The sequence below is a fragment of the Ahaetulla prasina genome, chromosome 2 (assembly GCF_028640845.1).
Source record: "Ahaetulla prasina isolate Xishuangbanna chromosome 2, ASM2864084v1, whole genome shotgun sequence".
Lineage (NCBI taxonomy): Eukaryota > Metazoa > Chordata > Lepidosauria > Squamata > Colubridae > Ahaetulla > Ahaetulla prasina.
In genome coordinates, this window is record NC_080540.1 from 31,895,165 (window position 1) to 31,920,845 (window position 25,681).

At 41.2% G+C, this 25,681-nt stretch overlaps 1 protein-coding gene across 6 annotated transcripts in view; it reads right to left on the reverse strand.

Annotated features, from left to right (window-relative positions):
* Positions 1 to 306: 306 nt before the first annotated feature.
* The window catches only part of FAM107A (family with sequence similarity 107 member A), an 85,196-nt gene continuing 59,821 nt past the window's right edge, over positions 307 to 25,681 (reverse strand). For all 6 annotated transcript variants that reach the window (XM_058167404.1, XM_058167407.1, XM_058167409.1 and 3 more), the window contains 3 exons: positions 16,246 to 16,420; positions 6,097 to 6,247; positions 307 to 2,115 (listed from right to left, as the gene is read on the reverse strand). In XM_058167404.1, coding sequence (XP_058023387.1) covers positions 2,017 to 2,115; positions 6,097 to 6,247; positions 16,246 to 16,420 — 425 coding nt within the window. In that variant the 3' untranslated portion in view covers positions 307 to 2,016. The remainder of the gene's footprint in view (positions 2,116 to 6,096; positions 6,248 to 16,245; positions 16,421 to 25,681) is intronic.

Here is a 25,681-nt window from a genome sequence, read left to right on the forward strand (position 1 = left end):
TATCCAAGAATTTCTTCTTGTTGTTATGTTCTGCTTGTTTTCTTCTCTCTGGCACTCATCTCCCTATAATCCTATTTGATAAATGGTGCTCCAATCTTTATATACTACCACGATCAGCTTCTCAGATTTCTTGGCACGATGTTGCAGTCCCAACACATCTCCATGCATTTCAAAAGCAACGTGGAAGGCACAAGAAAACAAACGTGTTCCTCTTGATACCTCTGAAGGTCTAACTTTTTAAAAAGAAAATCACAAATCCATCAACTTTATTAATTTTAAACAGTAAAATTAAGTTTATTTGGTTGTTGCCTGCTTTAATTCACAGAATATAGACTCCACAAAATATACAACTGCTTTTTATTAATAAGCTTCCCCCCATCCCAAAATCTGTGGTTACAATCAAGTCATATATGAGTTCTAGATGATACATATAGATAATATGTGTTATGTATTATTTTGGCTGGTCTTTCCCTGGTAGTCTTCTGCATCTCAGAGGGTCCGTCCTACCAGGAAAGCTGACCTTAATCTGACCTTAAAATTGTGAAACTAAGAAAAAAAATATTGTGGCTTTTGGTTATGTTTATCTTCGGTTCAAGACTAAATGAATAATAAACGAATAACAAAGAATTTTAAGAAGTCTCTTGTATTTGGTGTAAAAAACACAGCTCTCCTTCTGAAAACCAAACATGAGTTGGTCTTCCTTTTTTGGATAGACATATGGCCTATTCTTGACTCCACCTCCGAAAGCAGAGCTGAAGGGGGGGTTGGCAACTCACTTTTTTGCCTTCCTGTTATTATATATTTTAAAATCCATCTAAAACAGTCCGTATTATAGTAAATATCTGTATAATAAGGATATTCAGGATTTTAAAAACAGGAAAGGGCATCTGGGAGGTGTAGACTTCATGTAGCTATAATCTATAAATAACCTTCAATTTTATTATATATTTTTTTAAAAAAGAATCTTAGTTTAATGTGTTATATTTGTGCAAAATCCAGAAGACCCTACATCTGGTATTGTTCTTTGACTTTCTCCTTAGAATTCTTTGCTGTTTCCCTTGCAAATCCTTTTTTTGTGGATTTGTCACTTGTCTTTTTGAGACATACACATAGATGTCTGCTTTTTGTGTGGCTCTCATAGTTGGTTTTTTACACATTCAGAGGACTCCAACTCCTGCTACTTTTTCTGCAGCTCTTAAAGATCCTTTCCATAAAGTATCTTATCTTATTTCTGCTTCTCATTCTGGACACCAGAACTAGATGCTGAAAGACTGGTTGGACAATCTGTTTGGAAATACCTCAGAATCTATTTGTCATAGTAAACTTGACTATACAACTATCATGGATGTTGATTTGTGACAAGAATCTCAAACATCATTTCATGTCTGCTAAATCCCAATAATGAAGAAACACACATATTTTTACTGGTTATTGTTGATGGGATACAGCACCTCAGGTGCCAGCCTAGGTTGAGGTGCTCTAAATCTTAGCTAGTACTTTCCTTATTGATCATAACTTCTCTTTCTGCCGTCTTTTTTAGTTTCCCAACTTGCTCCCTCAAGCGTTAATTGAGCTAAACTGAAGATTTCAATACCGGCAACGGAACTGCTCTGCTGTATAAACATCTGAATCCCAAATGTTTAGCAATCTCTCTTCACACAACATCTCCCATTCCACACATGCGCCTGTCCTGCTGAATCTCAAAGGATTAGCCAAGAGTTAGTGATGGGAAAGGGCACCGTATTATCTCAGTACTTGACAGGAAGGCGAAGTCTGTATTACCTTCCCTGTCTTTTTCTCATCTGAGGACCCTTGTGAACGAAAAGCCACCTTATTTGGATATTCTTCTTTTCCCAGATGTGAAAATGCCCCATTTTTTTAAAAAAATGGAGCAAGCATTAATGTACAGTAAGTAGCCGCCGAGACAAAACTTTGAACGTCCATTGTTTACCAAAATGTCAGCATGTAGGTATTCAAAGCAGAAGGTCTTAATCTATTTTGGTCTTAGCTGATGCTTTACTCTGCCCCAGGTAGCGTAGATGTTCTCCTCAGATTTTCTTTGACTTTAATAAATTCTGGTGCACTCTCTTCTTGCTTTTCATCTTCCCTTTCCAGCTGATTAAAAAAAGGCAGAAGAAATAAATAGGTGATTTTTTTTTGGTAATCTTTTAAAATAATCCCTGCAACGTCTATTAGTTATAGGAAATGGGAGACCAGACAAAACTTTTAAGGGAAGTTAATAGGCTCTGTGATGTGTCACTCGTTGAGGCTGTAAATAACTGGCCTTAAGTGTCACCATCTGCATCCAGCCACCGAACCAACATTTGTTTTTTGTTAATCACAGTTTAGAACCTAAAGGGTTATTTGAATTCTTAGCCCGATATCAGGCAACTAATAGCTTATCAAATCATCAGCTTTCATTTTCAGTCCAATTGATATCTTAAGGTCACTTCTATTTTCTTGATGCAGTAACTGCTGAAAAATGGATGTCACAGATCAAAATTTGGCTCTAATTGTGCTCAGTAATAAGATTCAGCAATAAACAATCCTCAGGTACTTGTGTACATGTTTAAAACTTTCTTTATAAAAAATCAATTATTTCTTAGTGTTTAACTCTTTTCCTTCCACACATGTATTAAATTAACTCAACTTGGGTGTGCTGCATAAGAAAATGTTGCTTCTTTCCCCCCCTTTTTTCAGCAATTTCATCTATAGCTCCTAGTCAAAGATATAATCTATAATCTATAATCTATCATCTCTCTCTCTCTCTCTCCCTCCCTCCCTCTCTCTGTACTATATATACGTATAGTACCAAATTTGTGTTTTGCTGATAAAGAAATAATGGGAGACTAGTATAGATCTATTTCAAGCTATTTAGCTCTCATTAGCCAGCCATACCTTTACTCGGATTTGAACTCCATATCTATATCTATATCTATATCTATATCTATATCTATATCTATATCTATATCTATATCTGTATCTGTATCTGTATCTGTATCTGTAAGTGTGTGTGTGTGTGTGTGTATGTGTGTGTATGTAGAGAGAGAAAGAGATAGATATATAGATAGATAAAGATGATAGATTATCTCTCTCTCTCTAAATATATCTATTTCTATCTATCATCAATCTATCCTATCCTATCCGTCCATCCATCCATCCATCCTATCTATCATCTATCCATCTTTCATCTATCTATCTATCTATCTATCTATCTATCTATCTATCTATCTATCTATCTATCTATCTATCTATCATCTATCTATCTTATCAATCTAAATCTCTCTCTCTCTCTCTTTCATTATCATCTCTCCATCTCTCTTTCTCCCTCCCCCCCATCTCTTTGTATCCTGCCTTTATTATTTTTATAAATAACTCATGATCATGAAATATCCAGCACAGTTTCCTCTTCCTATATTTTCCACAATAACAACATGTGAAGTATTGAGCTGAGAAAGAATGACTGTCTCTAAGTCACCCAGCTGGCTTCCATGGCTAAGGCGGGACTAGAACTCATGGTCCCCAACTTTCTAGTCTGGTGTCTTAGCCACCAAATTACCAAATGGACCAGAGGTGGGTTTCAGCAGGTTCTGACTGGTTCTGGAGAACTGGTAGCGGAAATTTTGAGTAGTTCGGAGAATTGGTAGTAAAAATTCTGACTGGCCCCGCCCCCATCTATTCTCTGCCTCCCAAGTCCTAGCTGATCGGGAGGAAATGGGGATTTTGCAGTATCCTTCCCCTGGAGTGGGGAGGGAATGGGGATTTTACAGTATCCTTCCCCTGCCATGCCCACCAAGCCACGCCCACCAAGGCATGGCATGCCCACCAAACCCCACCCACAAAACCGGTAGTAAAATTTTTTGAAACCCACCACTGAAATGGACTCTCTCTATCCTCCTACCTGGGCAGATATCAGCTTTTAACTGACTTAAATTTAAACTCGTTGTTAAATATTTTGTTTTAAAAATGTTACAAATTATTGTAAACAATGAACATAAGGACAGGGGGAAGAAAACTCTGTTATGGAGGCATCTGCACCTGACAGAGTTACAGTTGTTTTGTTTTGTGACCTGTTAACGGTCTTGTGGGTTATGCAATCCCCCAGAACGGTCACTTTTGCTGATTAAAAGAAACTGAAATTTGAAGCCTGGTTTGTTTAAGGCCAAAGAGAACATCAGACAAAGAATTTAGTATGTGGAAACTCCTAGGAGCTTAATTTCATGCTTTTTGGCAATTGAAAGAGAAACTTTATTCTGACATATTACCCCTTTGGTTTTGTAGTTCCCAAGTTCTGAACAGTCTTTTATTTTTTGGTCTGTTTTGAAGCTTTGCCTTCTAATGCAATGAAGTGAAGACTCACACAAGTCCCTTATGCCCAAAGCCTCTCTGTATATCAAATGGAAAAGATTGGAATTGTAGGTCATTGGGCTCTTCGAATGTCTGTTTTAAATAGATATTTTTCATCACTTCCTTTTAACAATTTTCCATGAGAGATCAGATAAATTTTATATGGTTCTCTCTCTCCTTTCAGACTTGAATGGAGGTTCTAATATCAACATATTAATGAGAATCCTCCCTCAAAATTGTCAGTTTTGTGTCTGTTGGCAGTTTGAGGATAAAGACGGTTAAATCTACAAAAACCAATTGTGGAGAAACCAATGGTGAACTGTTTATAATTTTAAGAGTGCTACATTTATATTGTATACTTCTGGGCCCCTACAATGTTGGAAGTTGGGTGTTTGTGTAATGTTTTACAGTGGTTCTATTCCTACTTCCTATCCTGGGGGGGGGGCAGGTGTGCAATGCCCAAAACTGTAGCAATATCAGTGTGGATGTCACAGGTTTGGTGCTCTCTGGCCTGTTATTTTAACATCTATTTGAAATTATCAGACCAGGTCATTCAGTGCCTTGTGAAGAGATATCATAAATTCAGTCATTATACTGTTATATATATGCATATAGTAAAATACTAATTCTACTCACTGTAGTGCAGGCAAACTCTACCCAGTCTGTAGTTCGATCCTGATGGGGCTCGAGGTTGACTCACAGCCTTCCATCATTCTGATGTCGGTAAAATGAGAACCCAGATTGTTGGGGGCAATATGCTGACATTGTAAACCACCCAGAGAGTGTAATAAAGCATTATCGGGCAGTATATGTCCAAGTGCTATTGCTATATCATGAGCGCAGTGGTTAGAGTGCAGTACTGCAGGCTACTTCTGCTGACTGCCGGCTGCCTGCAATTTGGCAGTTCAAATCTCACTAGGCTCAAGGTTGACTCAGCCTTCCTTCCTTCCCAGGTGGGTAAAATGAGGATCCAAATTATTGGGGGCCATAGGCTGACTTTGTAAACCGCTTGGAGAGGGCTGTAAAGCACTGTAAAGCAGTATATAAGTCTAAGTGCTATTGCTATTGCTATCACCAAACTTTGGCTAAACCAAAATCCTATAGGCTGTGAGGATTTGGATGATGCAAAACAAGCTCACATTCAATCTTTCCAAGATGGGGCAGCTTATCATCAATATACATCAGGGAAATAGAAACATAGAATCATGGACTGGAAGGGACCTTGGAGGTCTTCTACAATACTTTAGTCCTTTTTGCTTACAGAAGAGTTTCTGACTGTTTGCTTCAAAGCCAACTCCCTTGCTCTCTACACTACAAGAAGTTCTCCACTTAGGACCACAATTGAACCCAAAATTTCTGTTGCTAAGCAAGATAGTTGTTAAGTGAGCTTTGCCCCATTTTACAACCTTTCTTGCTGCAGTTATTAAGTGAATCACCGCAGTTGTTAAGTTAGTAACGTGGTTAAATCTGGTGCTTGTCAGAAGGTCGCAAAGGATGATCTCATGACCCTGGGACACTACAACTATCATAAATATGAACTGGTTGCCAAGCATCCACATTTTGATCACATGACCATGGGGTTGTTGCAATAGTCATAAATGTGAAAAATGGCCATAAATCACTTTTTTTCCCTGTGCTGTTGAAACGGTCACTAAACCAATGGTTGTAAGTCAAGAACTACTGGTATTGAAAAAATCTCTGTGTCTTTTAAAGGAGTTTTTACCTAGTAGAATCCATAATTATTTCTACCTCATCAAGCTTCTGTTGCCTTTTCAAGAGCTCCTGTTCAAATGGAGATTTTAATTTCTTTGCCTCTTCTTCTTCTTTCCTCTGTTTCAACAGCTGGTTTCGTCGGCGATGTTCCAGGACTCTTTGCAGTTCTGGTTTACTCTCAACTCCTCTAAAAGATAAGGTAGACAGTGAAAGATCGAGATTGAACTTGAATGCCAAAAAGATAAATACTGTAGTAAAATAACCTACCAGGGTAATCCTATGAGCCACGGTGGTGTAGTGGTTAGAATGCAGTACTGCAGGCTACTTCTGCTGCCTGCCGGCTGCCTGCAATTTGGCAGATCGAATCTCATCAGGCTCAAGGTTGACTCAGCCTTCCATCCTTCCGAGGTGAGTAAAATGAGGACCCAGATTGTTGGGAGGCAATAGGCTGACTCTGTAAACCGCTTAGAGGGCTGTAAAGCACTGTAAAGCGGTATGTAAGTCTAAGTGCTATTGCTGCTGCAGTCTAACTCTGCTTACTGCTAGGAGTTCGATCCTGACTGACTCAAGGTTAACTCAGCCTTCCATTCTTCCTAGAAGGGTAAAATGAGGACCCAGATTGTTGGGGGCCATAGGCTGACTCTGTAAACCGCTTAGGGAGGGCTGTAAAGCACTGTAAAGCGGTATGTAAGTCTACGTGCTATTGCTATTGCTATGTCTTCCCCCTGTTAAAATAAATTCAACTTTCTAGAGAGGTGTTGTGACCCAGGCCCAAGTAGGTAGTAGTAGATGCAAACAGTTCAAAAACAAACAGACTTTATTAGAATAGCTGAGAATTAACTCATTCTCAGCATAGTCCCAACTAAATCAAAGCAAATTCTTCATAACATAATTCCTCCGTCTTATCACCAACCTTGGTCTAATTAGGCAAACTGCCAAAGGCTTTTCTTGGCAAAAGTTCAAAAGCAGAACCCTACAAGAAATAAATGCAGCAAGACAAGGAGCAAGGCTATCAACGTTGTTTTCCGGCAAAGAGCCCAAACGCCATTGCTAGTCTTCTAAGCCTTATGGGAGAGGCCAATCATCTCTTGGCCCTACTCCTACTCTTTGCTTTAGCTGCTCTTGCCTTCTGATAGCTCTTCTCATGCGTGCATTAGGAACAGGCTCCTCCTGTTCCTTTGCCTCACTACTGTCAGCCTCTGGAGGCTCCGGAGTCTGCTCATCACGCCCTGGCCCCACCTCTGCCTCAAACGCAGAGTCCTCATCCAGGCCTTCCCCAGCCTCCAGGACTGGCCCATGTTCTTCCTCAGCCACATCACTGTCCAATTTTGCTGCCAGCTCCGCAGGCTGCTGGCGGACCACAACAATAGGTTTGTTTCCCTAACCCGCCCTAGTTGTGCCATGCTGCCTCATTGTAGTGGGAGATGTTCCTTGGAGAAATAAGCAAACTGCAGCGGGAATGTATGCCAAGAGCACATACTTCTCACCCCAGCTTCTCAACTCAAACAAGCAGATGCCGGAGGTGGGTGATCGTTTTAGTGACAACCGCAAAGGCATCATTTCATACTGCATAAAAGAAGGCATGGGAAGCCATTTGATTGAGAAAACCCAATGGGTAGTCAAAATGTAAATTTTGATATAGGCCTCTCAAGTTGGATGCCACTCCACAGTCTATTTAAGATCTTTCAGAACGCTAATGGTGTTATGACACTGCTAAAATGAAAGCTTTCCAGATGGTTGCTAATGTATAATATAATATAATATAATATAATATAATATAATATAATATAATATAATATAATATAATATAATATAATATAATATAATATAATATAATATAATATAATATAATATAATATAATATAATATAATATAATATAATATAATATAATATAATATAATATAATATAATATAATATAATATAACAACAGAGTTGGAAGGGACCTTGGAGGCCTTCTAGTCCAACCCCCTGCCCAGGCAGGAAACCCTACACCATCTCATCTATAAGAAGCATGGAAAGCTCAATACTGTGTCTGCATCCTTTTTCTTGAGATCATGCTCCATGTCACCCATTGGCAGGTCAGTTTTTGATGATACTCCAGGCAAAAAGTGAAAAAGGAAGTGAACGGAAAGACATAAGCAATTGAATATGAAGAAGACCCAAGAACTGAAAATGGGTGCAACAACTAGCCTTAGTATTGACAAAGAGGATATTAAAGTGGTGGATAGCTTGTGCATTTAAGATCAACAATCAACTGTAAAGCTACTAGCACTAAAGAAATACACCACAGATTAGCCCTTGTAGAGTAGCCATGAAGTCCTTAGGAATTATTCAGATACAAGGATTTTGTAGGTACACCTACAAAAATAATAATCATATAAGATATTCCTGGTGACTCTCCATGGAAGCATAGGTTGGACTCTGCAGAAGTAGGATTAGGAATATATTGATGCTTTTGTACTTTGGTATTGGAAAAGACATTTGAGAATGCCAAGGATAACCCAGAAAACAACCAAATGGGTCAATGTCTGTGGAGTTTCTTAGTCATCCAGGTCATAGTTGTCTTAAAAGTGCTTTTTCAAAAGGTAACTGAACTGTTTTTCCAAATCAACCCAGAGTTCTCACTTGAGAAACAGATAACCAGAGTCAAATAATCTTATTTTGGACAGATTATGAAAAGACCCAGCAGCAAAATGAATGAATTGCAAAGCAATGGATGTAGAACTGAAAGTCTGAATAGGCTAAGTTGAGGACAGATCACTCTAGGGAAAGTTTATTTATGTATAGAAAGTTTATCTACGTCTAGAGAAAAAAATATTTTTGTTTCTAAGAACTGACAGCAGAATCCAACATGAAAGTTGAGGTTCAATGGAACTTCCAGGAAAGCAAACATCAGAATGTGTAAAGTCAAAGGACACACATGAAAAACTGCTAGAATAAAATAACAAACTTCTTATAGTTTGCTATAAAATAACAAAGTTTGCTCAGGATGCTTCATTAAAAGATCATTTCTTTTCATCTTCCCAAAACTGTTTCATTTCCCCATTTTTTCATCCCCTTATGGTGGTGTAGAAGAAATCTGAAGCCTTGAATTTCCTAATGTCTCCAGATATTTTCCCTCCATTGAAGTTTGATAATTAATTGCAAAGAGCATAATCAAAATGGGTATCAGAGCGCTAGAAGAAAACGTGAATGTTTAAATTAACATTCACTTAATGTTAATTTGTTTGCCCTTAAAAGCAAAAAAAAGTAAAATATGAAACTAAACACAGATAAACAAAAATGCATAGTGGCCCACCAGTTTGATTAAGATATAGAATTGATCATACTGCCTGCTGCAGTGCTGATGAAGTGATAATTAATGGGTTGCTATCATCCTTTTCCTTCCTTAAGGTAAAGGTTCCCCTCGCACATATGTGCTAGTCGTTCCCGACTCTAGGGGGCAGTGCTCATCTCTGTTTCAAAGCCAAAGAGCCAGCGCTGTCTGAAGACGTCTCCGTGATCATCTGGCCAGCATGACTAAACGCCAAAGGCGCATGGAACGCTGTTACCTTCTCACCGAAGGTGGTCCCTATTTTTCTACTTGCATTTTTTACGTGCTTTCGAACTGCTAGGTTGGAAGAAGCTGGGACAAGTAATGGGAGCTCACCCTGTTACATGGCACTAGGGATTCGAACTGCTGAACTGCCAACCTTTTGATTGACAACCTCAGCATCTTAGCTGGTATCATCTTACATGATATTAAATCTTCTGTAAATTCACATACCGTGCAACAGGGGTTTTCAAACCTTTTCAAGCAGCAGAACCTTTAATACATAAATAAATAAATAAATAAATAAATATTGGAATTTCTGAACAAGTGGCACAGCTCTAGTAAAGGAAACATGGCAATAAAACGAAATTTGTACTGTCATTTGCTGCCTGACCCTACAAAAAAGCCAGTTAGAAATCACTGCCTGATGGATGCTCCTGCTTTCTTCCCCTGCTTGGGATTAGCACGAGAAGGCTGAGCCGGGGTAGGATGACTTTGTAGGAAGCACAGCTTATGATCTTTTTTTCTCACATGAGGCATTTTTCTAGGTAAAGCTCATAGTCATCATTTTCACCCTTTCACCTTTTAGAGAAATCACTATTGATGCAGGGGTGAAATGTTCCCGGTTCTGACCGGATCTCGCGATCCGGCAGCGTTTGTGTCTGGTGGTTCGGCGATCTGGTAGCTATGGCAGAGCAAAGCTCCGCCCACCTGCCCGGGTGTCATTACTTCCTGGTTTAACCAGGAAGTAATGTGTTTTTACCTTCTGCGCATATGCAAAAGATCTGCATGCATATGTGTGCGCCGGGCATGTGCACCTCCAAGCCAGTAAGGAAGGTAAGTAGATTTCACCCTTGTATTGATGCCTCTGGCTGCATTCAAGTGATTTTTCTCCCTTAGTGTTTCACGGAATCCCATCAGGTTCCTGTGAAACTTTATTTATTACATTTATTTACTGACCACATCGAAATGACTCTGGGTGGTTTTCAGCATTAAAACATTAAAATCCTAACGATAAGTATTTCTAAAACAATAAAAACGGAATTAAAGAACTCAAAGAGTTCTAGAAAAGGGAATATTGAAAATCCCTACTTTAGACCATTTTGCGTCACTAGACAAGGCAAGACCGACTTGGTAAAATATATCAAGCAAGGGCCCACAGTTACATTCCATGGAGAGAAAGCAAGGACAACTGAAGCTTCACATAATATGAGCCCTGGCAGTGAAGTGGTTAGAATGCAATACTGCAGGCTACTTCTGCTGACTGCCTGTTGCCAGCAGTTCGGCAGTTCAAATCTCACTGGCTCAGCCTTCCATCCTTCTGAGGTCGGTAAAATGAGGACCGAGGTTGTTGGGGGGCAATATGCTGGCTCTGTAAACCACTTAGAGAGGACTGTGAAGGGGTATATAAGTCTAACTGCTGTTGCTAATACTAGGTTTCAGAAAACAGAAAATAGGAAGTGTTTTGCCCATGATGAAAACTCATCATCTTTCTAGCTTTCTAACTAGTAAAAACTTTAAGGAAGTGTGAAGCAGAGAAGCCTTCAGTCTGCTGCCTACCTACCAGGATTCCAACAACATTTAGGAACTAGCCTTGGAAGGGCTGAATTTTTGACTTCTCTATCTTACTCTGTATTAGGAATACCTTCAGATTTTTCCTTGGATGTTGACCTAGTTATTTGTCTGGTCTGTGGTTTAGGCAATTATGTTTGACCCTTGGACTATTTTACGATCCTGTTACATTAGAACAGTGTTTCTGAACCTTGGCAACTTTAAGATGTGCAGACTTCAACTCCCAGAATTCCCTGGCCAGGTGGCTGGGGAATTCTGGGAGTTTTTTTTTTGTTTTTTTTTGCATTTATATCCCGCCCTTCTCTGAAGACTCAGGGCGGCTTACACTATGTTAGCAATAGTCTTCATCCTATTTGTATATTTATATACAAAGTCAACTTATTGCCCCCAACAATCTGGGTCCTCATTTTACCTACCTTATAAAGGATGGAAGGCTGAGTCAACCTTGGGCCTGGTGGGACTAGAACCTGCAGTAATTGCAGGCCGCTGTGTTAATAACAGACTGTCTTACCACTCTGAGCCACAGAGGCTCAGTGTGAGTTGAAGTCCTCACATCTTAAAGTTGCCAAGGTTCAGAAACACTGTGTTAAGACTCTGGATCCCAGCAAACTATTCTGAAGCAGTATTGCACATGTCAAAAACAGATGTGCTATTTCCAAAAACACAATCTGTGCTTAACAAATAGTTACATCATCCTCTGACTGGATTGTTACTAATCTTAGTAAATGTTTGGGCCTGTTGCTTAACATGAGATATTTCATGTAAAGTATAGCACACCTAAACATTTCTCATAAACTAAAGTGCCAAGAGGGAAAATTGCTTATTTTGAAATAAGATTGCTAAAGGTCTGAGCCCTTCTTCATGTGAAAGAGTGAAAACTTAGCAGGGTAGAGCTTCCTTATTTCCATTTCAGGCAAATGCATAACCTGCTGAATATTTATCTATAAATACAACCTGCAAAAGGGCAGGAGAAGCCCAGGCAGAGAAGAAAGTACTTAGGTTTCACAAATATATTGTTTCGTAGAATTAATTAAAAGAAACAAGACAAAAAATAAATAAATCTCTATTTTCCTCCTTTTCCAGCAGGGGGAGTAATTTAACCAACAATCTCATGATGGAATTTAGCATTAGAAGTTCTGGTGTGGTTTCCACCAGAGAAGATCTCAACTTTCACTACTGTATTTGCTAGAAGTGCAATGAATTTAATGGGCGTTCCAGCTGCTGGCTTTGGTCACATGAGTCAGATGAAAAAGTTGGTTTTCTTAACTGGTTTCCATATTCTGAGGGGCCAGTCTTGCAAACTGAACAACTAAGACAACTATCTTTTGGGGTTGTGTCCCCATGTGGGACATTTCACTATCAACTGCTGGGTTAACACTTTCTATGTTTTCAAGATCAGAAATTCTCAGTCATCCAGGTCATGGTTGTCCCAAAGGTGCTTTTTCAGGAGGCAACTGGACTTTCTTGTTTTTCTTTGGAAGACATTTCGCTTCTCATCTAAGAAGATTCTTCAGCTCTCTCGTCTTCCCAAAAAAAATCACAAGAAAGTCCAGTTGCCTCCTGAAAAAGCACCTTTGAGACGACTCAGTGCTAGATGATTTGATGGATAGCAAAGGAAAGATTCTACTTATAATTCTACTGCCAACACTTTTTTCCAATCTCTTTTAGATCAATCTAGGCATGTGCAGGACAGATTTTCTCAAATCCCATCCCTAATCTTCCCAATTACAATGTCCCTTGAATGCACAGGGAGCTGTAACAAACTAGCTGAATTTTTTTGAAAACATCAACCTATTATTCTCAAAGGACAATTTCTTGTGGGTTATTTATAACCAGCAGGGAGCCTGGTGGAACCAACTAGGACAAGAATGTTCTTATGGAACACCTGCTTCAGTTTTGGAAGACAGTTTTCCTTTTTGCTTCCTAACTGCCAGTTCCTTTCTCGCAAACTGAAGTCTAATCCCTTCCTGGCTGAATTCAAGAGGAGACTGAAGGCTCAACATCACACTCAAGCCTTAGGATTTTTGTCTTTTAAGCACAGATGTTTCACACTTCATATTGTAGCATGGTTTTGAGTATTGAGCTAATTTAAGGATTTTACACTGCAAAGCTTAAGATGTTGTCGAATTTTACTGATGCTCTTTTTCGATTTATTGTGTTTACCACCTCAGTTGGTTGGTTAAAAGTAGATGGCTTATAAATATGACAAACAAACAAACAAACAAACACCTGTGTGGTTAATTATTATGGTAAAGTTAAGTAAGTAAGTTCTTTTTTGCTTCTTAACTGCCAATAAGCAGTAAGGGTTCAGATATTGTATGCCACCCAGAGTGACTTCTTTTGTGAGATGGGCAGCCATATTCCCATCATGTCTCCCCTAACTCTTCATCAGACTGAGTAACCCCAATTCCTTCAGCCAGTATTTATAGTGCACGGTGTGCTTCATATACTATTATTTCCCAATCTTGCATCTAGATTTTGTATACTTTTATGTTTGTGTTTCAAAATGCTGTAAGCTGCCTTCTTGAAGAGGTGGTATTAAATATTAAACTAGTAGTTGTTGTTAAAGTACAACTGTTATTAAGAAGATATAGATCAGCGGCCCTCCTTTTCATGTCAGAATGCATTTTGAGATTTTATTTTTTAATCAAACTCCCATCACATCAGGCCTTCTTTATTAGGTTTGGATGACTCACTCCGTCTCTGTCTACTTTTTGCAAAGGAAAGTTGTGTTTCATAAAACAAATAATGCTACGGATATGGCTGAGAAACCAGCAGGATATTGGCCCGATCTTCTCTCTCTTTTCATCTAGATAGCTCTTGACGAGTCCCTCATTTGCCTTTCATCTACAGATATACAGTATTTACCTTTCTATGAGGCGCTGGGAAATCTCAGCTCATCTTTGGTATTCTTTGATGTTGCAGAGAACCAAAGGAGGTCAAAACCTTATCTGAATCATGGGAGAGCTTTTTTTCCATGACCATCAGAACTAAGGAAAAAAAAAACTTCTTCAAAGTTTTACGTGGAGCTAAATAATATCAAGGGGACATGGTGGATCAATGGCTAAGACGCTGAGCTTGTTGATCGAAAAGTTAGCAGTTCAGCGGTTCAAATCTCTAGTGCCAAATAATGAGGTAAACTCCCATTACTTGTCCCAGCTTCTGCCAACCTAGCAGTTTGAAAGCATGTAAAAAAATGCAAGTAGAAAAATAGGGACCACCTTTGGCGGGAATGTAACAGCGTTCCGTGCGCCTTTGGCGTTTAGTCATGCCGGTCACATGATCACGGAGATGTCCTTGGACAGCGCTGGCTCTTCGGCTTTGAAATGGAGATGAGCACCGCTCCCTAGAGTTGGGAACAACTAGCACATATGTGCGAGGGGAACCTTTACCTTTACCTTTAAACAATATCATCACAGATATATGGTTCACAAAAATGTTGGCATATGTATCTTATTTTGTGACAAATGTAACAAACTACAAACTGCCTTTCCATGATTAGCTGAATTATGCTTTTCTCGATCCAATTTTTGAGGTTCACAAAAGGGCCTGGAGGCTAAATTGTATGACGAACAGTTGAGAGATCTAAGTTTGCCTAGCTTATCAAAGAGAAGGATTGGGGATGGACATAACAGTTGTGTTCCAGTACTTTACAGGCTGTCACAAAGAAGAAGGGCTTGATTTATTCTCCAAAGCACCAGAGGGCAGGACAAGAAGTAATGGATGGAAGCTTGTCAAAGACAGATACAATCTAGACGTTAGGAGAAATTTTCTGGCAGTGAGAGCAATCAAACAAAGGAATAGCTTGCCTCCCAGGGTTGTGACTTCTCTATCACTGCAGGTTTTCAAAAATAGACTGGACAACCATTTGACAGGAATGCTATAGGACTCATGCCTTGAGCAGGGGGTTGGACTAGAAGATCTCGGAGGACCCTATAATTCTATGATTTGAACCTCACACATCAGGGCAGGCAAAAGTGTAGCTGGAAAGTTTGTGGATCAAAATGACACCTCCCAAAGCCCAGCATATGTCAGCTCAACTTTTCTGCAGTCTATTAATGATCCAAGAGCCCTGTCTTTTGTACTTAATTAGGGACAAAAATAAAAATACTCCTGTATTACAATGACCATGGTCCTAGCTTTGCTGGGAGTAGATGGTATACAAATTGGATAAATGCACAAATAAATTTACATGCAGTTTTAACATGATCTTTTTTCTGCCAAAGTTTCTACAGTGTAAAGGGAAAGATGTTTTTATGCCTGAGGAATGGCTTATTTTCTAAACAGTCATTCTTAAGTCTTAAGGTTGCACCTGAAGAATGGTAGATGTGTTTGAAACACACACATGTATCTCATTCACAATACGCTTGTTCTGAAAGGCTGTGTGAGTGCTGGTTATCAGCTTCCATTTTACGGAAGGCAAATTCATTAGACCGAGCGACATTGCATCTATTCAAGGTGTAAAGGCAAGCTCTGAAAATCAAAATATAAAAATACTTCTTTGAACCTAAAAGAATGGAAAGATAATTCCCTAATCAATTTCCCTAGAAATATCCTGCAATGCAGGTATTCAAAAACAACATAGAACACAGCTGCCCCAATAAATATAACCTGTTTTGCAAACCTGTTCTACCTGCAAGATTTTCTGTTCGATGGAATATGTGTCATCAAGTTAGTATTAATTTTTAGACACGATGTGTAGACCGATTTTCTGCAGGACAATTTATCACCAATGTGGTCTTTCAGGACTTCCAAAAGGGCATCCTTCACTGCTTTAATTGCTGCTAGTTGTTTTCTTTGAAATATAATAATCTGAGCCTGGATATTTGAGTTTCAAGTGAGCATTCTGTATTGACTTGTTCTATGATGCATTGGATTAATTTCTTTTGGCTCCCTTGCTATACTCAGGGGTTATCTCCAATGCCAAAGTATTGATCAAAGTGTCAATATTCTATGCCACTTCTTCAACATTCTTTTTCATAGAATGTCTCAGACAAACCCACAGATGTCACAGCACACATAATACAATACCCAATCTATCCCTCCTGAGGAAGCCTCTGGCTCCAACCCTCTGCTCACCTTCTGTGATTCATAAGTAGTTCCCGATGAAGTTCTTGGTGGCTTTTTGAGGCTCTTACAGGATTGAGCAGCTTTTTAGGTTTGATCAGATCTGGGTTTCCATCAAGATAATCAGGATGAGTCATGATATTCCCAATATCAGGCCGCTCTGACTGTATGTCTGAATACATAGATGCTGGGGGAGGAAGAGACACCAGACAATGCATCACAATAACTGAAAGAAATTCTCAGAAACCAGGCATACATCAAATTCAAACCCCTCAGATTTCAGATTCCTATCTCTGAAGAAAGTCACTTGTTTATATTGGAAATCTTACACTCTAATTTAAAATTATTTAGGCCCAGAAGACTAATTAAGCAAAATATCATTTGAACCCCTGTGAATTTGATTAGTACAGATGGTAAATGTGCAGTGACACTGTGTAACTACTAGAATTTTGGAGAAGCAATCCATATCAGTTTCTCTCATTTTCTAATCCCCCCCCCTTGAATGCCATCACTCTGCTAAACAAATAATTCCCTCAACACTGTCAAACTAGTTATTAAGTCTCCATTACTATTAATATTTTCATCGTTCCTATCACCAATCTCCTCCCATTTATGACTGTAACCTTGTTGCTGGTATCCTTATGATTTATATTGACTGTTTCCTAAAATGATTTGATTGCTTATTTGTTTCCTATGACTATTTTTTTTAATTTGCATTTATATCCCGCCCTTCTCCGAAGACTCAGGGCGGCTTACACTTACAATATACATTTGTATATTATATACAAAGTCAACTTATTGCTCCCAACAATCTGGGTCCTCATTTTACCTACCTTATAAAGGATGGAAGACTGAGTCAACCTTGGGCCTGGTGGGACTAGAACCTGCAGTAATTGCAAGCAGCTGTGTTAATAACATTGTCTTAGCAGTCTGAGCCACAGAGGCCCTTATCTATCTATCATTAAGTGTTGTACCTTATGATTCTTGACAAATATATCTTTTCTTTTATGTACACTGAGAGCCTATGCACCAAGACAAATTCCTTGTGTGTCCAATCACACTTGGCCAATAAAGAATTCTATTCTAATTTTTGTTAATATTTTAGTAATCGAAGTAAATCATGTGTAAACGCTCTCATGTACATAGTTATAAATGAATGGTGATAATAATTCTAAATTGAATAAAAATTCTTTGGTTTGCAACTGGTTCCAAAAACTACAAATTTGGAATTGCTTTCCTTCAAATGTATGCTAAACAAATTTCTCCCCTTCCTTAGTTAGTGCTCAGAGCCACATCTACCTGTAAATGACTTCTTCATCTAGGAAGCAGATCCTGACTAGCTTAGGATCACTACATACAAATATTTGTATGCTCATCAAAAAGCCACACTAGTTTCCTACAACCTGAAGTCCTTTTCCTAAATTGTAACAACAGTACCTAGAATCCCCGACCAGCATTGTTGGTATGCTCATCTATTTATGTTTTCATCCGACATGTGAGATTTATGCGATAAGATTTAAACCCCATCTTTTTTCTGAGAGTTTATACATAAATTGAACAAACAAGAGGCAGAAGGAGTGCCAGTTTTTTTTTTAAAAAAAGTTTTGGCTTGATGCATGTTGAAAAATGTATTCCTTTTTCAAAAGTTCATCTGGAATGCCCCCAAAATATTTCCTCTTCCACTTCACTGCATGTCCTCCTCTTTCCTCAATCTCCCATAACTGTATCCTTGTGGGGTGGACCAAACTCTGCAAGATAGCAACTCAGCCTATCTATGGCTGAAAGTGGACATGGATCTGAGTCTTCCTGGACTTAATCTAAAAGCTTTAATTATCTGTCACTTGAAAGAATGATGCTGAAAAAATGTAGTTCAGATGGCCACAGATATCTGGTTGACATGGCCATGGGATGACTGGGAGGCATTCAATAGAGGAGATGCAACTTGTAGGTCAGTGGTGGGTTTCAAAAAGTTTTACTAACGGTTCTGTCGGTGTGGCTTGGTGAGTGTGACATGGCTTGGTGGACGTGGCTTGGTGGGCGTGGCAGGGAAAGGATACTGTAAAATCTCCATTCTCTCCCCACTCCAGGGGAAGGTTACTGCAAAATCCCCATTTCCTCCCAATCAGCTGGGACTTGGGAGGCAGAGAATAGATGGGGGCGGAGCCAGTCAGAATTTTTACTACCGGTTCTCTGAACTACTCAACATTTCTGCTACCGGTTCTCCAGAACTGATCAGAACCTGCTGAAACCCACCTCTGTTGTAGGTAATGTGGACGGGGGGGGGGGCATATTCAAGGAATGTTTATTTTGAAAACCTATACAGTGCTAAAGCAGCATTTGATCCCCTTCCATGGTGCTCTTCAACCTCTCCCTTTCAGATTGCTGGACTTGTTCTACTTTTTATCAAATATCTCCAGAGTCCAATAGGAAGCTGAAAGGGAGACGGGCACATTAAGTAGTGAAAAACAGAAAACATTCATAGTTATTTTTTCTTTTGTAAAAGGAGAAAGTGACTGAATTCATACCACCACAATGGTTCCCTCCTGCCTTGGTACAATGACAGGTCTCTGATGGCTATGGAAAAAAGACCCATGAAAAGCCAACCGCCATGGATTACATCACTATAATTGGGGTGAAAAGTTCAGTGCTACAATTAAGCACCAGAGGAGAAATAAGGGGGTCTTGTGACTCCTTTCACTAAGTAGGAGTGGGTTTTATTATCATTTTTGTCCAAGGAAATTGCTAACAGTGTGGAAAGCCACAAGGAAGGTTGCCTGCTTATCTCACTCCTTTTCTTTTTCAAGAAATATTTTCTAGTTATGCTTTGAAATGATGCAGACAATTTCTGTAACTTGGAAAGCTCTTCCCAAAATCCTTCCCAAAAAATCTCTTCCCAAAATCCCCAAAACTTTAACCAAAAACTATCTACTATTTATCTCACCCCATTCCTAAAAGGTCTGTAAGGGGCGTGCATAAGAGCACCAATGTGCCTACCGTTCCTGTATCCAATTTCATATAGTTATTACATACTTATGATTATATATAAGTTTATATATCGTATAATTATTTCATGCTTATGTTTATATATAATGTTGTGACAAATAAATAAATAAATAAATAAATAAATAAACAAACAAACAAACAAACATGGTTTGGGGGGTCCACAAAATATAGGGGTGGGTAGCTAAATCTAATACAGTTCCTGGAGAGTTACCGCGCTAAGATTGAACAAAATTTTGTATCAAACCCCTTGTGCTGCCAATAGCATTGGACTCCTCAAGTTTTAGGATGATTAAAATCAGAATTTTACCTAGTAAAAACAAGCCCATTAATAAAACACAGGGAGCAGGGAGGCTGTCCTGTATCCAACTAAGATTTAGAAATGTTTGCCTAAGGAACGTGCTTTATTTGTTTTTTCAGGCAGATGTTTATTTTCAAGATATTGCAATACCTGACATTTTAAAGACCATCTGTTTGGGACACAGGAATGGGAGAAGAAGTTTGCAAGGGTAAAACGGAGGAGACAAGATTCATTATACAAATAGGAGTATGTAACACCCTGGCTCAAGTCAATAGAAAGGTGAAGAAAAGCAAAACTGAACGCTATTTATGATGTATATCAAATAAATGATCACTGCAGTATGTGGCATAAAAAGCAACAGTTCATAGCAAAAGCAGATGATGAAATGCTGCCTACCTCAACCTAGCGCCCTCCAGAGGCCTTGGATCTGCATGAGAGGGTGCCACGTTAGAGACAAATTGTACACTGTATTCACTTTCCAGCAATGGAAAAATGCTGTTCAGCCATCCATGTCTTCTTGATAAAAAAAAAAAAAGATGCGATCCCTTTCTTGGATCAGACACATAACAAAACCTGATGCAGAGGGTCAAATGCTTAAAAGGGAGGCTCTTGCACCTTTAAATAACACAACCCTCATCACTCTCACTTCTGGGTAATTGTGGTCATTGCACCGTTCTTCAAGAAGAAAAAGGATTCATGTACAGACAGCAGAAGAACATCTGTGAGGGTCGCCCTCAAATATGTAGACCAGTAGTGGTTTCCACTTACCTTCACTATCGGTTTGGAATCTGGAGTACTTGCGGTGCTTCTGCGCATGCACAGAGCATCCGTGATGATGGCCAGGTGGGTGGGCAGAGCCTCCTGCTGCAGCCACTACCAGTTTGCCTGAACTGGGGTGAACCAGTAGAAACCCACCACTGATCTGGACAGCAAGTGAGGTGGTGTGATTTAGGGAAGGACTGTAACTCAGTGATAGTCCCAATGAAAGAGTCCATTTTAGTTCCCAGTATTTATTTTTATTTATTTATTAAATTTATCTGCTGCCTATCTGGCCTAAGAGGCAACTCTAGGTGGTTTACAACAAAGTATCTCAACTTTGAAGTATTTCCGTCCGATATCCTAGAGCTGTGGTTCCCCCAACCTTTCCAGGTTTTCAGCCTGGCATGTGGGGGGGGGGGAAGAGGGGATGTTTTTGCACGAGGGGCATGCGTGCATGTGCGCGCATAGCTTCATTTCAGTGAGCGTCCGGTGCATGCACCCACCACTTGTGTGAGTGGGGCTGCGTGCACGAGCTCCCGGGTCTCATGTCAGTGGAGCTATGCGTGCATGCATGCTCATCTGTTGCTTGCACGGCCCGGTTCAAAATGGTGTATGGCTCCCTCCCAGGCTGTGGCCAGGGGTTTGGGAACCCTTGTCCTAGAGAGCTCTTGCCAACATCATAAATCACCAGAAACAGCTGAACCAGATAAGCCATGGAACTATGTTATCAGAGACTTTTGAGGCAGAGTCCCTCGAGCACAGCGAAAGGGGCCTTTTCTTGTGTAACTTACATTAGACGGTCTCCCTGAACCTGCAATTTGTTTCTTCTTTCCCAGTTTCAATACATTCATCCCAGCCTTTCTGCAAGAAATAGTCTTCTTATGCTTCACCCTCAGTTTTTTGTCCTCAACTCTGCTCTGAAAGGTAAATTGGGTTGAGATGCAGTACTGGGTGTTCAGGCAGCCTCATGCTTGGAGATTTGTATCTTCTGGGCTTAATCTGATGCCATGATCAATATCTCCTGCCTTCTCTCTCACACACAAAAGTGTCTTTGGCAAAGGAAACTGTCTTTCTGTTAATGCACCATTTGTTTTTGAATTATGTAAGTCCTATGGTTGTTTCAAACCAGATACTGCTATGGATGGAAACAGTTTTCTGTAATGTGTGTGACATGTTTTTTCTCTTTCTCTCTCTTTGTGTGTCCATCTGTGTAACATTATGTCCCTTTTTGTAAACATGAGATAAAAAGCAAGGTGACGGAGCTGAAGAATGTTTTCATGTTCCCTTGTTGCTTGTGATAACTAAGAATTTCTATTAAGACCTTTTCTTGTAAAATGAGAGGTACTGAAAGACACAGTTCCTAGTCATCTTGGCAGGAGAAGAAAGGAATAATTCAGACCACTCTTCTGTAAACTTTTTAAAATAACTTTTTATTAAAGTTTAGAATTACAAAGATAAAAAGAACTAATATAAACTAAAAAAAATATAAGAGAATAAAAAAAAGAAAAAACATAATAAAGGAAAAAAAGGGATATATAAAAAGATGACTTCTACCGTCATCCTAAGAACAAAGAATTTCAGTAACTTATCACTGATGCAAAAAGATTCGGTGACCATTTTGTTCCTCAAAAAAGAGAAGCTTTTTTTTTTTTGCAAAAAGTCTGAATTGATTTGTTACTTGGTCAGAATTTTTAAAATCACATGGCATAAAGGGCACATGAGAGACATTCAGAACTGGCATTTGCAGCTGCTTTGCTCAATGAAATTACTGCTTGCTAATTTGAAGCCAAATGAAATAATTTTTATTTTAATGGTAGAAATGTCTCATCTTTCAGCTCTGGTTGATAACACTGAGGTTCAACCAGAGAACCTGGTAGCAAGGCCAGGGGTAAGTAGGTTATGGGCAGAGGTGGGCTGCTGCCGGTTCGGACTGATTCACCCAGACCGGTTGTTCCGATTCTGTGCTGTTTGGAGAACCAGCAAATCACACCACCAACTGGCTCCACCCAGCCCATTTTTCAGGCTGTTTTCAGGCTGTTTTGGGGGGCATTTTCAGACCTGAAAAGGGCCCGAAAAATAGCCTGAAAACGGCCCAAAAAAGCTGGCTGCGAGAGGAAGAGAAGCCAGGTGAGCCGGACCCAGAGGTGTCCTGGGTCCCCTCGTCCCAGAAGCAGCAACACTCTTCCCTCTCTGCTATCCCCCTTCTTCACACGGGATCGCCTTGCAACGGAGAGGCAGAGGGAGAAGGGGGTTAGCAGAGAGGGATTGCGGTGATACGGGTGAGACGGCTGAGGGTGGTCTTGGTGACATTTTATGGGATGAGTTTGACCCTGTTGCTCCCGAGGACATGGACAGGTTGTTGGGGAGGCTGAATGCCACCACATGTTTACTGGACCCGTGCCCCTCCTGGTTGGTGCTGGCCACGCAGGAGGTGACACGAGGCTGGCTCCAGGCGATTACGAGCGCTCCTTTGGTGGAGGGTGTCTTTCCGGCCGCCTTGAAAGAGGCGGTGGTGAGGCCCCTCCTCAAGAAGCCTTCCCTGGACCCGGCTGTTTTAGGTAATTATCGTCCGGTCTCCAACCTTCGCTTCGCGGCGAAGGTTGTTGAGAGGATGGTGGCATATCAGTTTCCCTTACACCTGGATGGAACTGTCTATCTAGTCCCGTTCCAGTCCGGTTTCCGGCCCGGTTACAGCACAGAGACGGCTTTGGTCGCGTTGGTGGATGATCTCTGGAGGGCCAGGGATAGGGGTTGTTCCTCTGCCCTGGTCCTATTAGACCTCTCAGCGGCTTTCGATACCATCGACCATGGTATCCTGCTGCGCCGGTTGGAGGGATTGGGAGTGGGAGGCACCGTCTATCGGTGGTTCTCCTCCTATCTCTCCGACCGGTCGCAGTCGGTGTTGACAGGGGGGCAGAGGTCGGCCCCGAGGCGCCTCACTTGTGGGGTGCCGCAGGGATCGATCCTCTCGCCCCTTCTGTTCAACATCTACATGAAGCCGCTGGGTGAGATCATCAGTGGGTTCGGTGTGAGGTACCAGCTGTACGCGGATGACACCCAGCTGTACTTTTCCACACCGGACCACCCCAACGAAGCTATCGAAGTGCTGTCCCGGTGCCTGGAGGCCGTACGGGTCTGGATGGGGAGAAACAGGCTCAAGCTCAATCCCTCCAAGACAGAGTGGCTGTGGATGCCGGCATCCCGGTACAGTCAGCTAAATCCGCGGCTGACCATCGGTGGCGAGTCATTGGCCCCGATGGAGAGGGTGCGCAACATAGGCGTCCTCCTGGATGAACGGCTGTCTCTAGAAGATCATTTGACGGCCGTCTCCAGGAGAGCGTTCTACCAGGTTCGCCTGGTGCGCCAGTTGCGCCCCTTTCTGGACCGGGAGGCCCTATGCACGGTCACTCACGCTCTTGTGACGTCTCGCCTGGATTACTGCAACGCTCTCTACATGGGGCTTCCCTTGAAGGGCATCCGGAGGCTGCAGTTAGTCCAGAATGCGGCTGCGCGGGTGATAGAGGGAGCCCCTCGTGGCTCCCGCATAACACCCATCCTGCACTGGCTACCTGTGGCCTTCCGGGTGCGCTTCAAGGTTTTGGTGACCACCTTTAAAGCGCTCCATGGCATAGGGCTGGGTTATCTACGGGACCGCCTACTGCGACCAGATACCTCTCACCGACCCGTGCGCTCTCACAGAGAGGGACTCCTCAGGGTGCCGTCACCTAGGCAGTGTCGTTTGGCGACGCCCAGGGGAAGGGCCTTCTCTGTGGGGCTCCCACCCTCTGGAGCGAACTCCCCAGGACTCCGTCAACTTCCTGACCTTCGAACCTTCCGTCGCGAGCTCAAGACACATTTATTCATCTGTGCAGGACTGGCTTAGATTTTAAATTTAGAGGGGTTTTAAATTGATTTTAATATTTATATTTTATATTTATATTTCTATTTTTAATAATTCGGGCACTAGAATAAGTTTTTTAAGGATTATTTTAATTTGTATATTGATGTTTTATATGCCTGTGAACCGCCCTGAGTCCTTTGGGAGATAGGGCGGTATATAAATTCGAATAATAAATAAATAAATAAATAAATAAGGGATGAGTGCGAGGTTGCTGCTTCTGGGATAAAGGGACCCGGGAAGCATCTGAGTCCAGTTTACCCAGCTTCTCTTCCTCTCGCAGCCAGCTTTCCCAGGCTAGCTTGACACAGTCTCTCTCTCTCTCCCTCCCTCCCTCCCTCCCTTTCTCTCTCTCTCTCTCATACACATACACACACACAAACAGGTTGGATATTTCTTTCCTCCTGCTCGCCCCCCCCACCAGAGACCCCTGGATTCCCTCCCCAACCCTGCATGTCTCATACAGATAGCACCTACACAAGTGACATAGAGGTCGACACGCTCACTCAGTCACATGACCCCACCAGCCACGCCCACCCACCCAGACATTAGGGCAGAGAACCGGTTGTTAAAAAATTTGGAGCCCACCACTGGTTATAGGCTATATGTACTGTAGTTCCTAGTATCCAGGAACAGATTCTTGGGAGCTTTGTTATCCCAACAGTGAAGGGAAAAGAAATCCAGCTGTTGTGACCCAGGGCCAAGTAGGTAGTAAGAAACTCAGTCCATGAAAAAACAAACAAACTTTATTCCCAGCATCGTTCAACTCAAAGTAAAACAAATGCCTCCCAACACAAATTCCTCAGTTATCTCACAAACCTTGGTCTAATTAGGCAAACTGGCAAAGGCCCTTCCTGGCAAACGTCCAGAATTCACAAAAACAAAGACGTAGATGAAGCAGAAGATGCAGCTACGTTGTTTTCCGGCAAAGCTGAAACACTGGTGCTGGTCTGTTTTAAGCCTTATGGGAGGGGCCAATCATCTCTTGGCCCTACTCCCGAGTTGTCCTCTCTGCTTGAGCTGCTCCTGCCTTCTGGCAGCTCTTTTCATGTGTGTATTAGGCTCCTCCTGTTCCTCTGCCTCACTACTATCAGTCTCTGGAAGCTCTGGAGTCTGCACCTCACTTCCCGATGGCCCTGGCTTTACCTCAGCCTCATCGCTGTCTGACTCCATTGCCAGCTCCATAGTCTGCTGACAGACCACAACACCAGCTAGTCATTTGAGTGGGAATGAGTGGTGAGTAGAGTGGGAGAGGTGCGGTAATCAGATGGGCTGCATGGGCAGGGCAAGTGAACCAGAGAGTGAGATATATAGGACGGGATAGCGCTGGGGCGGGTCGGTGGGACCAGCCGGTGGTCGGCAGCAGCCCACCTCTGCCTAGTTCCTATATCCAATTCCAGATCTCCAGTTTTGATTTTTTTTCCTGAGAACAATTATCTAGCTGATAAGAAAAACCCAGAGACCACTATTACTTCCCCCATCATGGCATC